The sequence below is a fragment of the Festucalex cinctus genome, chromosome 18 (genome assembly GCF_051991245.1).
Source record: "Festucalex cinctus isolate MCC-2025b chromosome 18, RoL_Fcin_1.0, whole genome shotgun sequence".
In the NCBI taxonomy this organism is placed as follows: Eukaryota; Metazoa; Chordata; class Actinopteri; order Syngnathiformes; family Syngnathidae; genus Festucalex; species Festucalex cinctus.
The window spans coordinates 15,245,788-15,260,406 of NC_135428.1; the positions used below are offsets into that span (position 1 = coordinate 15,245,788).

A 14,619-nucleotide genomic window follows, 5' to 3' on the forward strand; every position below is an offset into this window, starting at 1 on the left:
AGGTCAAGTCGCGTCAAGTCCAAAGGACTTTTTGACACGGGGGTTTCGTCACCAAAAAGGATGGCGGGCCTTAACAATCCAACCATTGTGCAACTTAATCGACTCTCCGCTAGCCTTCAACTAATTTTGCTGAATTTTTGCCAACCGTCGGCTATTTTTGTAGGTACTCCAAATCGCTGACATCACGTCTCGTCTGGAAACGTTTTGGAATTTGAACACCTTCGAAGGGTTAAAACTAAAATAATTACAGCAAAATATGTCGATTTTATTGAAGGTGCTTTCTGATTGGCCTCCCAGTTGATATAATTCTCCCAGTAAAGTGCATTTTTTTTTACTTTTGGTGATAGGCGGGGGGATTTTCTTAAGGCGACCAGGGGGCCCGCAATCCTTCTCCTTAAGCCCCTTTTGTAAGGCTGCCACGCTGCCTGATTGCTTCAGCACATGTAGGAAGGGAACGCGTCGCTGGTCAACCCAACCAGCCGCCCAGGCCAGATGCAAAAAAACAAAGCGGATGTCAACAGAACTTGACAGAAAGCAGCTACAAGCTCGAGGTGACGTAAAACAAGAATAGTGTGTTTTTGTGGATTTGGCCGGCCGCTTGCGTTTGTCGTCATGCGTCAATGTCAAATGATTTAAATTGCCTTGTTTAAACTGATTGAAAAAAGACTTGGTATGCACAATGCGTGTTTGCCATCTGTCATCTATGTCGGTGAATTAATTAAGGATATATTGATACACAGGTGGGTTAAATATGCATTTGTTTCATGTGATTCCAACGTGTTTTGGTCAAGTATAACTTCAAATATCGCCTTCAAACATCGCCCAAAATTGGCCAATTGGGCCAAATGGACAATTATTTTCCCCTTAAAACGTTATCGAAGAAACACGAAATTCCCGAAGCCGTGAAAATACCCTGAAGCACCATTTTGCTTCCATAGCGTGAGCAACAAGCTAGTGTGTAGCGTATGTTATTCTGGTTATTCTGTTGTCTCCCCAAGCGTTCCTTTAAGCTGTTTAATGACACCGCAGTTGGACTTAACTGTAAAAGTAAGTCCACAACGGTAAGAATTACATCCACTGTATACAAAATAGGCTTCATTTTTAAAACATCGCTAGACTAGCGTTAACAGGAAGTTAGCAAATGCTAACAGGAAGTTAGCACTAACTTCGGGAGTGTTTTTCCTATAAATAACGAATAACCACACAAATCTTGTGGGAACACATACCCAGAGATGAGATAGAAAAGGTCAATACTTTCCAACAGTGTAAACAAGTAAGAATGGTTTTATTATTGATGTATAAATCTATACAATAAACTTGTGTACGTCATGAATTTTTTTTTATATGGATTTGTTATTCAAAGCAGAGACTCTTAATCGCGAAAGTTCTGCGAAATCGCATCGGCCTCAAAAAAATCGGTCGGGTACTACTAATAACCAATAGTGGTTTCTGGCGTGTGTGGTAAATGACCTGAAATACAATTTAGATCTGCGACTAAAGCATAAACACAGTTAAAACAGTCACTTTTTGAGCCAAATGGCCTGCCTTTATTGCCTCTTTGTTCGCAACATAAATCGATTTCACCTATTTCCATTCTCATGTTTAGCTAGCAACCTACTTACCTCCTTTTTTACAACAGGCTAACACCATCGCTAGCTGTTTTTAGAGCAAAAACACAACCTGGGCAAATCGAGACTCATTCCAAGTAGCGAGGTAGTAAAGAAGACTTTGTTTAAACCCAATTGTTCATGAAAGGTTCCATTGTATTTTGTATTTTTTTGTTTGCGAACATCAACTTTGCAGTACCTGCCCGAGTGACTGTAACGCTGTCTTCTATCACAAAGGCAACTGAAGTGTTATCATCACAGTGACGTGTGGTGATGCAACTCGGCGGAGGCTGCCTCAGGTTGACTCAGGCCTCGAGACGCTCCGGCAGTTGTCTGAAACAGATGCCGCGGAATGTCTGAGATCATCCCTCTGCAAACTAAAGAAACTCTGTGACTCACTCGCGAGACGACTCCAACGATGACACAATCCAAAAAGTGACGAATGTAAAATAATATACACGCGCTGGCCACTTCATTAGGTACATGGTCTGCATCATCAAATAATGAGGTCGCCGTACTTGTTAGGACCTGACACTGCTTGACATTTTTCGCATGGGAAAAATACTAATATTTCTCCAATGCAACGCAATGCAAACACTTCCACGGTGACAACAAATGGCGAGTTTTACTGCTTTTGCCTGTGATTACTTACTAGCATACGAACCAGGAAGATTGTTATTGTAGTCATTTTATCTTTTTTTTTTTTTTTTTATCAAAATTATCTTCAAAAACCAAATTACAATGATCAAAGTCAAATGTTTTTCAATGAGTTGACCGCCATTTTGACTTGTGACGTAAGTTTGGCAAACAGAAGTAGAAGCAGGCTAGCATCTGCACTAGTAGTAGTAGTAATAGTAGTAGTTCTAGTAGTAGTAGTAGTAGTAGTAGTAGTAGTATTCGACCGTGTAGACTGAATGTAACGGTAAGAGCAGAGCACATGAGGAGGAGGATGGACTTGTTGCATGAAGCGCGTACGTACCAGCAGTGACAGGTCCTCCCTCCCAGGCGAGGGCGGGCTCTGGGCCCCCGGCACCACCACGTCACGGTCGGCTCTTGTTATTTAAACTTGATTCAAGACCTCGGGAGAGTTTTTGTCAGGCGGGAGCGCGTCGCCTAGCAGCAACCCGGAGCAGGACTTTCTACCTTCCTTCCCCCTGCGAGGATACTTTTTACTTCGTCGCGGTTTCCAGGCTCACCGGCACCGGAACCGGCATGCCTTACAGCGTGACTCTTAAGGGACCCTCCCCGTGGGGCTTCCGCCTGGTCGGGGGACGAGACTTCAGCACGCCGCTGACCATCTCCAGGGTACGTTTCACAGCCTCAAGACGCAATCGCAACCACGCTGGTTTGACAGGAAGTCTCTTTAATATTTAAAGCTAAATACAAGTCAGACATTTTAACCTAATTATTAATGAATTAATCGTGTTAAAAGTACTTAACGGGGCGTGCCAGCTGCCAGATGGCGGGGAGATTTTCTTTCCAGCTAAAAATTAGTGACGCAATTGTTTATCCATCATGCTAACTTTTCATACTTAGAATTATTTGTTAATATTAAAAAAATATAATATAAAAGGATCATTATAGGTGATGAAATTTTTTTGTTTAGTTGGATTTTTATTTGTAATCAATTTTATATTGTAAATTGTTTGCATGTTTCGAAGAGGCAAATCTTATTAATTAATATACCTATTTTTTATGATGAAGTTATTTTTTTTCTTTAATTAAAATTTTAGTAAGTCTATTTTACATATTTTATGTATTTAGTTAATTTTCAGAGAGTATTTATTTTATTTTGTATTTTTTTTATGATTTAATTTAATTTGTACAGAATAATTGTTTAATTTCATTATAATCATGTTTAAGATTATTTTTAAGAGTATTTATTTTTAAGTGTATTTGTTATATATATATTTTTTTATTTATATTTATTGAGTATTTTATAGTCTATCTATATGCTATTTCTTGGGTTCAATTTTTAAGCAATATTTATTTAAAATATTTTATTTTTGGTTTGATTTGTTTTTGATGAGCAGTTATTTGATATATTTATGTTTGTGTTGTCAGTAATTATTTTATATATTTTCTTTTTAATTTAATATTTTTAATTAACAATTTACTGTTAATGTGAATATTTTTTTGTTTTATATCATTTTGGATTATCCTCACAAGGGTCGCGGGGGTGCTGGAGCCTATCCCAGCTGGCTTCAGGTAGTAGGTAGTGTACACCCTGAACTGGTTGTCAGGCAATTGCAGCATTTTGGGTTAGTATTTTAAAATAAGTTTTAATTATTATTATTTTTTTATTAAACATTTAAATAGTTTTACTCCCCTCTTAATGGCTCAGAAAAAAATGTTAGAGTTGTACTAAATGACCAAAGGCAAAATATGAACAAAACCTGGCATCACCACAAGATGGGAACATCTTTAATCCCCATGTTAGAAGACCAAAAGATTTAAAATAATAATAATAATAATAGTGGCGATGTCAATCAGTCCTCTCATTGCATACATTTGAATATTATCTTAGAATTGCTGTCATGCATGGTCTTCAACCCTTTTCTCTTATAGCATCAAATAGGCGGCATCTAAGCAATTCTGCAAAAGGATGTAATCCATCCATTGTGGTGCGGAACCTCCATGAACTTTCCCGAACCCCGTCGGTCGGTCGGTCTGTATATGGGTCAGACGTCAGCGTGCTTGGCAGCAGTTCCGCCAGTAGCCGCTCGCTTCATCCCGGCCAGGGTAAACACATGGCGCTGCCGCTTGCTGTGGGGCTTGTCGAAAAAGGCACAGAGATTGGGAGGGGTTGGGGCAGGGAAGGGGGTGTTTTGGTGGGGTAGGCGCTGACATTTGTTTTTCATCAGCGCTCATTGGTGCTGCTGAAGGATTCCAGGTGTTACACTTGAGACCCCCTCCCCTTTTATTTAATAAAAAAAAAAAAAAAAAAAAAAGCCTCTAAGTACAGGGCTGGGTGCTTTGCTTTGGAGATTTTGCCCAAATTTTAGGTTGACCTACTAAAACCTAATTTGACCTTCTTCTAAACTTTTTGTTTAGTCGCTGACTCGGCCAATTAATTTTCAATGTTGTCAGTGTCACCAAGACGTTACCTCATTCACTGCCGTTGACAACTACAGAAATCCAGTTTTACTGGGCTGGCAGTGCATGAGGAAAAAGTTTGTCTTCTTCTTCAGATTTTGGACAAATGTGGCCCCCTCAAAGCAAAGGGTTTACTCTATAGGGAGTTTGCTATACTTAATATATTTGAGGGAAAACCTCAAATATATTGAGTATACCTCTATACAAGTTGTCTTCTCTGTTTTGTATGTTAATGTATGCGAATATTTGTTGAATAACCGCTTTCAATTACTGTAGAATAATATGTCTCAAACCATCTTCGTCAGAATGCCGTTGACATCTACAGCTGCTAAAGCGCAAACAAATGTAGCGACGTAGATGCTGCCAGAAGAGATTTTTTTTTTTTTTTTTTTTTTTTTTTTTTTTTTTTTTTTTTTTTTTTTTTTTTTTTTTTTAAACACAGAATCTACACACAGATGCACCAGCTGCTTGCTTATCCCATTTTACAGGACAACATCCCAGAGTTCCGCTCAGTTAAATTACTCTCGGAAATAAGGCTTTTTCTTCCCTTTTTTATTGCCGGCTCATAAATTCCAGCCATGCCGCGATAATAGGAGCTGCGGTGTGTTGTTTGTAAGCAAATTGTGTAAATACGACAGGTGGAAGTAAGACGCGTGTGCAAGTTTTAAGGACGTCTCAGGCCTTAAACTTTAAGTTTTAAGTCATGAGGTGGGTTGAGCAAGCCAGAGGTCAAGTTATACAATCTTAATTAGTCATGCATATATTTGTGCTTAGCATCTGTCTTTCGGAAGTTTTAGCTATGCAAGTTCTAGCTATGCAAGTCCCAAGACGAAAAAATGGCGATTTAGGTCCGATTCAGTAAATCGAGTAACCTGCAAAACCAAATGGAAAATTCCCTGAAGTCGTTGCTCCCTGCTCACCATGCATACCGCTACCCACAATATCTACATATTAAGGCTAACATGGCGGTGGACAAAATTTTAATAATGATATATAATAGCTATGTAGAAATGCTGTCCGGTCTCTGACATTGTGCAATTTTCGACAAGTTTCACATTTTAACGCCGAATGTTTGTATTCAAATTGCATTGTATCGTACGTATTCTTACATTTTTGCTATAATAATGACACTATTGCCCAATTTACGCTACAATTCCCTCACATTAAAATTGTTTTAATTGAGGCAAAATTGGAAGCAGCTGGCCTTTAAACACTTTGATTGTTTTCTGCAATTTCAGGAAATTATTCAAACACTGCCCCCTCCATGGTTTCCAGCAGTACTGCAGCTCATTACAGTCCTTGGCAGATGGCGTCTCTTCCACGAAACAATGTCTTTAAAACGTTTAAGACGATTTACCAGAAAGCTAGTCTGGGTGGGGGCAGCTGCTTCTTAATGCAAGGTGCTAATGTCCCGAGATAAACCTGTTAACGTGGTGTGGGAGATACTAAAACGAGAGAACCGCGAACGAGAGGCATCCAGGAAACATCTTCTTTTTTTTTTTTTTTTTTTTCGCTGATGTGACAGCCGAGGCATTTTGAGAAGACGTGTTAAATACGGCAGCAGTCTGCTGCTGGGAAGGACGCGATCGTGCAAACACAAACACACCAGTCACAAATAATGATGTCATGACGTTACTTCGGTGTGATGGTGACCTTGTTTTGCTCGCCAAAAAATTCTGAGCATTTTTACTTTCAGCGAGCACTAAAATTTTCAGTAGTTAGCAATATTGCGACGCAAAAAAAAAACAAACTACAAGCCAAATTCCAATATTCCACAAAATGTGTTACATGTGTTATTTTAATTGGTGCAATTTGGGGGGATTTTAGATTAGTCTTCCTTTAACCAGTGCAACTTTGCGTGATTTACTGCAGTCCTATTTTAACCTGTGCAACTATTAAGACATTTACGGTGGTAATATTTTTACCTGTACAACTTTAAGGGATTTACGGTAATCCAGTCTGACCTTCGCAATTATTAGGGGATTTACAGTAGTATTGTTTGAACCTGTGCAACTTTTGGGGGGGTTCAAGGTTGTCTTAATTTAACAATTTTTCTACCTATAACAGTCTTCATGCATTGGGGCCAACAGTAAGCTAGTGAGCTACCAGGTCATGTGGGAAACAAAGATTCGCCATTATTTTTTTGAAGATTCAATGTGAAAAAGCTGCTGTGTGGGGCCATTAATGTTTCTTGTAAAGTTCCCCAACTGAAAGTCATGTATTGATTTTACACAAATGATATGAGAAAATGATTAGCACAACAGCAGCTCATGAACTCCATGTCCTTCTACCTTTGACCGCTACCACATTCCAGAGGAAAGGACGTGAGAGCCAAAGCCGCTCTGGTCATTTCGCTGACACGGCTGCTTAATCCTCAGCTTTTTGGACGTTGAACGTTTTTTTTTTTGTTGTTGTTGTTTTTTTGTCTTTCTGGGTTTCGATCATAAACACTCTAACCTGGGTCTCATCTACGAGCTAAGCAAAATAACTTTCCTGGAGAACAATGCAAGGATGTCTGTGGTTTGAAAAAAAAAAAAAAAAAAAAAGATTGATGTGCGATTTATTAGTCACATTTGACTTTACACAACAATTGCGGGATTTACAGAAGTTGTCATGACATTTTGTAACGTATTAATCTCGGGTGATTTACTGTTGGCAAATATTTGCATAGTTCAGGATGGTTTTAAGTAGTGTTGTTCCGATACCGAAACTGGTATCGGCAGAGGCGCCGATACGGCATTAAAACAGTGGTATTGGTATCGGTGACTACTCACAAGTAACATGTCGATACCATTAATTTCAACACTAATATAGGATTTTGGATGCAGATATCCGATTGGCCCTTGAATGCTCTGAACCAATGGCAGGACAGCTTTTTCATGTTGAGGAAAAAAAATAAAAATCTTAGGTATCGGTATGGTATCGGTATTGGCCGATACTGCAAAGCTGGGTATCGGGATCAGTATTGGGGGCCAAAAAACGGTATCGGAACAACACTAGTTTTAAGGTAGTCTTGTTTTAACGTGCACAATTTTTAAGGAATTTGCGATAGTCATACACCTGTGGATGGATAGACTACTCTAAGGCCCTGAACTGTTGCACAGGTTAATAAAAGGCGACCGCAAATCCTACCAAAGTTAATAAGAGTACTGTAAAACCCCTAAAAGTTGTGCAGGTGAAATTCTCACACTTGTCATCCTCAATCCGAGTGGACTTTGGTTGGCTTTGCGATTTGCTGTCACACTTTTGCACAAAGAAGATTAGCACTTTGATCGGTGAACTGCAGGGCAGCTTTCTGGTGGGGAGCGCCCATGCATCACACAGATGGAATACGCAATACAACGACCAAGGAGGCGATTCAGGACAAGAAATTCACAAAACAAGAAAGAAGGAGAACAGATTTGGGCCTCGAGATCAAGAGAATCTTTTAATAAGGATGTCATAAATTGTACTTCAAGAGACATTTGGCTGCCTCAAATTATAAAGGAGACACATGACCACGCAAGAGTTTGTTTGTAGCAACGTGATGACAACAAATACGAGCTTCAGATCGGAACTCGGACCCTGGACTTTCTGTTCTGTCGTTTTAAAGCTCAGATTAGACTCGCTCGATACTTTGCTCCGTGAATGATGTCATTGTGGTGATGTAGCATTTTAGCGCACATTGCTAATTAGAGATGTATATGCTTTCTTTTTCCTACTTCAAACACTGTCCCTGTTAGCAATTAGTGGCTCACCAAATGAACAGTTCTGGTGCCCCCTGTGGCTGCTTGTAAAACGGCACTTTTGGAATGGCTGTTTATAATTATTCTCTCAATGAATTACGTAGTTAGGTGCTTCAACCTGCCCAAAAACACCCACATTTTTATTTTTTTGCAAGCTCGTGTATTCTGGTGAAATGTACAAATTTTAGTTGCCCGAACATGACCCCTCAAAACTCGTGAAATTTGAACAAATTTGAGCTGGTTTCCAGTTTGACCAATTGGCACAATAACACTAAGTGACACTTTATTGTAAAGCCCCAAAACTCTTATGTGGGCGGAGCATAGCATTGAACCAAGGCCATCCTATTATTCTACCATTGAATGTTTGATATTGATCACATTTGATGAGATCCGAAACTGCAACAATGAACGCACAAAGACAACGAGCAAGACAATGAACACGGGACACTGGAAAACAAGACAACATAAAACAAACCCAAATATAAAACCAAAACATAAATCATGACAGTTTCAATGTGTAATGTCACCCTGCCTCACAATGACATTACACACAAACACACAAAGGAATGGAGGCGGCGACGGTGGTTAAATGGCGTGGGTAAACGGTGACCTCCTGTCGGGAGATTGTCCGCTCATGCAAGACAGAGCTGGTTCTACTTCCACTCGAATAATAGCACATAGTGTTGTAGCGTTGAGGTGTCGTGTTTGTTTTTACACGCGCTTACTTCCCACAATGACCTCTCAGTTTACTGGAACTGAGTCACGGGTAAAAGCGGGGAAAAATAGAGGGGAGGGACCGGGTGGGGGGACGTGCGGTGCAGTCAGAGGCCGTAAATTAGGAATTCCACATGTGAACCACACGACTGGGTTATTAGCACTTCATGGAGCGTGAACCTCAGCTCTTTCGCTTTTAAAACACTTCACGGCTCAGAGCGTAATAGGGTCGCAGCAAGGATCAAATTGGAACCCATCACGTTGGTTTTGAGACCAATTTACACGCATCTTTAGTCGAGCTGAGACGAGGACGTTAAGTCAGACTACCTTGGTTGTCTTGGTTGTCATGTACATATGTGTGTAACCAAGGTGTGTGAAAAGTACACAATAAGTACTGTAAATTTGACTCTATTTTGAGTGGGACCAAATAGACTCAGTTTTAGAGTAATATTTACACTTGAAAGAGAGTAAAAGTCATTCTAGTGTATTGATCTAGTGTTGTATCGGTAATGTAGCCAAAGGGGACAGCAGCTGGATGAAAGACCCACAAATTAGTAGCTGTTGAGGTTAAATCATAAGTAGAACTGAGGCAGTGTGAAAGGTACAGGTCCCGAATGGGCTGAGGTTGAGGCACAAATTTTCTGGATGACACAGTGACTAACTAGACAACTAGTTGGTTCAACGCCGTCTCATGGTGTTAAACATTACACTCCCCCTTTCCACACTGGTGGCATTCTGCTTCTGATACTACTTCAGAAGCTGGCAAATTTATGGAGCAACGTGAACCCCCAAACCCCGTTGGTACCTTACAGGGAAGGAAAGTAGCCGGAAAAAGCCATCTTAGATGGCTACGCTAACCCAATAATTTGTTATCCTATGTATTACTGCGTTCGTCTCTGTGTGCCCTGCGATTGGCTTGCAACCAGTCCAGGGTGTCCCCCGCCTACTGCCCAGAGCCAGCTGAGATGGGCGCCAGCACCCCCCGCGACCCTTGTGAGGAATAAGCGGTCAAGAAAATGGATGGATGGATGTATTACTGCATTTCCTTTGGATTAGTAGCATTACTTAATTTCACGATTTAACGCAGAGTCGTGACGGCGACAGCACACAGATGACAGGAAGATGATAAACAAGGCGCTTGACAAACAAGGCGCTCGTTAACTGCAACATCATACCAACTCGTCAGCTCCAGGCGCAATTTGGGGACACGGCGGGTAGCAATTTTCAGTTGGAAAGCGCTGGAATCGGATGCGTCTCAACGGCGTCTGATTTCCGACCAGAGACAGTTCGGTCGCGGGGCCCAATCTCTCTGAAAACTTGCTAAAAAAAATGCACCAAATGAGGGAAACCAACATTTTATGAGATTAACCACAGGACCAGACTATGATGATGCAACGTGATCAATCAGTTGGTCAATGATTTGATTGTTGCCATGTGGGATTTTACCAAAAAGAGCGTTGAGGTTGGGTTGGATTGCGGCTGGATCTTAACGCCACGGCGGCATCATGGATTTGGCAGCAACCATAAAAGGAGTGGAACTAGCTTGTTGCCTAAACAGGCTGCTGTCGAAAGAGAAACCAGGGATAGAGTAAACACTGGTGAACCACTTTGCATTTAGTGTAACCACATCACAGACTGGTGGAGAGTGAATGGAGTGGCGTTTCCCAAATTGGTCAAGATAATCACTTTCATACCCTCTTCATCAGTCAACAAGAGATTTCTTCTAATGCCCATCAATGCGGAACTACAAAGGGAGTTCCCCCCCAAATTGAGAAAATTAGTATCACATGTGGCTCAGTCCAGAGCACCTCACCCATCAATTTCTCCTAGAGGGGCATCAGATGTCCACGCCCGCCTTCGCAACGGTGGGATGGATCACAGGGAGGCAAAACTTGTAGGAAACGACTCCAAATTGATTCATGCGATAATGTGTTTACTAAAATTTTAAAGTTCCTGAGGAAGGGTATAAGACATTTCACCATGATATCACACGTCCTTCCAGGTGGCAAAAACTTTCTCTGCTTTCTCTGATAGCACTGCTAGTAATAAACATTACATTGACCAAGGTGAGTGGAAATGACTTGAATAAATATCTTGGTCTTCATAGATGAATGGATGAATGAATGAATGGATTTTTCTAATAAATGACTCTTCAGATGTTGAAACAGATAGTAAACTGTTGTCTACTACAAGTCGGAGGCTAGTGATTGTTTTTTTGCTACGAGAAATTACTATTTGGGAATTGGTCCCTTTCAGTCTTGGGTTCTCTTCTGAACAACTATTTAAATCAACTCAATTTGCCATCGTCAAGCACGGGTTCCATTGGATTAACTTGTTTGCTACCAAAAATGTATAAATACGTTCTATTTTAAATATTACCATATACCAAAGACTTATTTATACTTTTTTTTTTTAAATGTTTTTTTTTATGCTGGAGAATACAGAAGGCTTTGATGCAGCCTCTGAACTGAAAATGCTTGAAGCAATAGGTTGGTATTACAAAAACGGCCATGAGGTGGCAGAAGAGTATAAGAGATCAACCAGGGCCATGTTGCAAAAAGCTGTTTCCCCCACTGGTTTAAACAGATTTGTGAATAATGATTAAATTTAGCTATATTCTAATGCTAACTGCTGCAAAACGGAAAGAGATAGAACTATACTTTTTTTTTTCCTGATGAAAGAAGAGACTCTAATTGTTCTTTTGGTAGGTTCCATGTTTTTATATCAATAGAACACAATATTCTGTGGGTCTTCCAAAATCAGTCAAAATCCAGTAAAACAAAGGGGGTTGCTTCAGTGAAGATGGCTGGGAGTGAATTAGTTCATTTAAACTGAGCAATAGTCATTCACTCTTATGCCACCTGGAAATATCCTGGCATCTAAGGTTTACAAACATTTTATATCGGATCGGGACCAAGCCGAATATGCAGGGACAACTGTACCCCACTTAACGCAAAATGTGATCTTTTGTTGCGTTTATCCATCCAAGTGCAACCTTCTACCCACCTAATCTGCCCCGTTATCTCCAGGTAACAGCCGGCAGTAAGGCGGCCCAGGGCGACCTCTGCCCGGGCGACACCATCCTGGCCATCAATGGCGACGTCACCGAGCACATGACCCACATGGATGCCCAGAACCGGATCAAAAACTGCACTCAGCAGCTCACGCTCATCATCAGCAGGTAACAATTTCTCATGAATGACTCTTCAGATGTTGAAACAGATAGTAAACTGTTGTCTACTACAAGTAGCAGGCTAGTAGGGCTGGGTATTGCCGCCAACCTCACAATACGATACGTATCACGATACAGGGGCCACGATACGATACGTATTGCGATACATATGTATCCCACATAAGACATTTTATTTATTTATTTGTTTTTTTTTAACAAAATATAGGAAAATTGGTACATTAAGACACGTGCCATGTTAAGTTTATAAGTAAATAAATGTTGATATTCTTCCTCTGCTTTCATTTTTCTTAGTAAGACACAGTGTCCAATCACTGGTGAGTTATTTTTGCATTAATTGAAGGCAATTAACTTCAAAGACGCTGCTGGTTTTTATTTTTTAGGTGCAATGCAACCTGCAAAGGCAAACGTTAACTTCCTATTTAAAGTTAACGAGCAATATCGATTTTGACGCCTGCGTATCGATACGTGTATTGTATGAGGCCCGCAACGATATATTGCCGTATCGATTTTTGGAGCACACCCCTACAGGCTAGTGATTTTTTTTTTTTGCTACGAGAAATTACCATTTGAGAATTGGTCCCTTTCAGTCTTGGGTTCTCTTCTGAACAACTATTTAACAAGAATTATCAAGAATTAACAATAAGTAACAAGAATTGCGTTCTAATAGTGAATCATTTGAACGGTAGTGCGTTTTATAAATGACTCTTGGTTTTACGAGCGATCCAAGACCTTTCTTTCCATCATCTTGAGATGTTTACCATCCTGTTTTGCTGGAATCTTCCAATATGCATCCAAAATAGAATTTTTCAGCAAGGTCCTAGTGAAATAGCAACCACCATCTTATCCACGATACCACAATATCGGAATACTTTTGCAGTCTGTGCAAATGGTGACTTGCGACTCAGCTTTTCACTGTACGTACGTGTTGCGTGTTTACTCTGAAAGAGTTAAATGCGCGAGAAGGCAGGGAAAAGATGCAACTTGAAGAAAAACTGCGGTTTCTGACTCGTTTACAGCTGGCAAACGACGAGGCTTCTCTCGCGCACTCACTTCTCCCTCTCCCTCTCTAAGGTCACAGCTCTAAATCAGGAACTTTTCTTCCCATTGTACTCGACTTTTCTCGAATGCATCCAATACCGTCTTCCGTCCACGCAGCTGAGCAAGAAGTGGTGGCTTGTCCACGTCGGGATGTTATTTCGGGAAGCAGCGCTCGCTCGCGACAAAGGTTGCAGCTTCTGCATGTGCAGCTGCAGCAACCTTTCCCGCACTTAAGATAACGCCGCCAAAGTGTGGCTTTTAATTCTGCTTATATGTCAAGAAGAGTTTTCATACCGCACAGAGAGAACATGTGATTCAGCGTAATAAAACAAAACGGCGCATTTAGGGATGATGTTTATTCCATTAGCTTGCAATATTACTAACTTGACGGCTGAAGATTTAATGTAGAAGGAAATATGCAATTTCAAGTGGGAATTGATGTGTCTTGTAGAAGGGCAGTGGTCTCTGGTGTTGCCTTGCAGGTACCTTTGATTGGTGGGACTTGCAGAGTAAACTGCGATATGTGATATGATTGTGCAAGTAATTGATCAATTGGAAAAAATACAAACTGAAGAAAGCTTGTAAATACTGTTCATTGACTTGGACTTCAGTATTGTAATCTACTGCTAAATATTGCATTTAACGAAAATCGTTATGTAAAACAGTAATATGACGGTCATTTCCAGCCACCATCTTTAGCTCAGAAAGCATTCAAACTTTTCCTTGTTGATGATTCTTTATTTATCAGCCCCGTCTGGTAAACCTGGACTTCAGACAACAGTATAAATATCTGAAGCTGGTATATCTGTACTTTGCCCCACCCCTTAGTCTCATTGCCAATAAACTTCCTACCTGTGACCATATCCTGCTATCGTTTACTCACTTGGATTTTTTTTTTTTTTTTTCAAAATCCCTTTAGCTCATCAGGCCTGTCTTACAATGACTGTTATTGGTCATTTAAGTTTGTTGTTTAAATTCCTTGTGTAAACTATTAGTCCAAGTAAAAAAAAAACAACAAAAAACAAAAAAACGACACTGTTGTTTCATTCATTAATCACTGAAATCCTGTGTTGAGACTGCTAAGATAGTGACTGGCTCTAGTAATAGCCACCCGACGGAGGTGAAACCAGGCAGGCCGTTGGTATGCGCCCTTGCAACCGTATATTTCTTGAATAATTACAGTGTGAGTTTCCCCACCTCCGGACATGAGGGCGGGTGAGGCGTGCACATTTGGGATATTTAGCAC

General features: G+C 40.5%; 1 protein-coding gene across 1 annotated transcript in view; it reads left to right on the forward strand.

Moving 5' to 3' along the window:
* The first annotated feature begins 2,499 nt into the window (after positions 1 to 2,499).
* Positions 2,500 to 14,619, forward strand: part of pdlim4 (PDZ and LIM domain 4) — a 37,542-nt gene continuing 25,422 nt past the window's right edge. The window contains exons 1-2 of the mRNA XM_077505098.1: positions 2,500 to 2,912; positions 12,172 to 12,323. Of these exons, the coding sequence (XP_077361224.1) occupies positions 2,820 to 2,912; positions 12,172 to 12,323 (245 nt within the window). The 5' untranslated portion in view covers positions 2,500 to 2,819. The remainder of the gene's footprint in view (positions 2,913 to 12,171; positions 12,324 to 14,619) is intronic.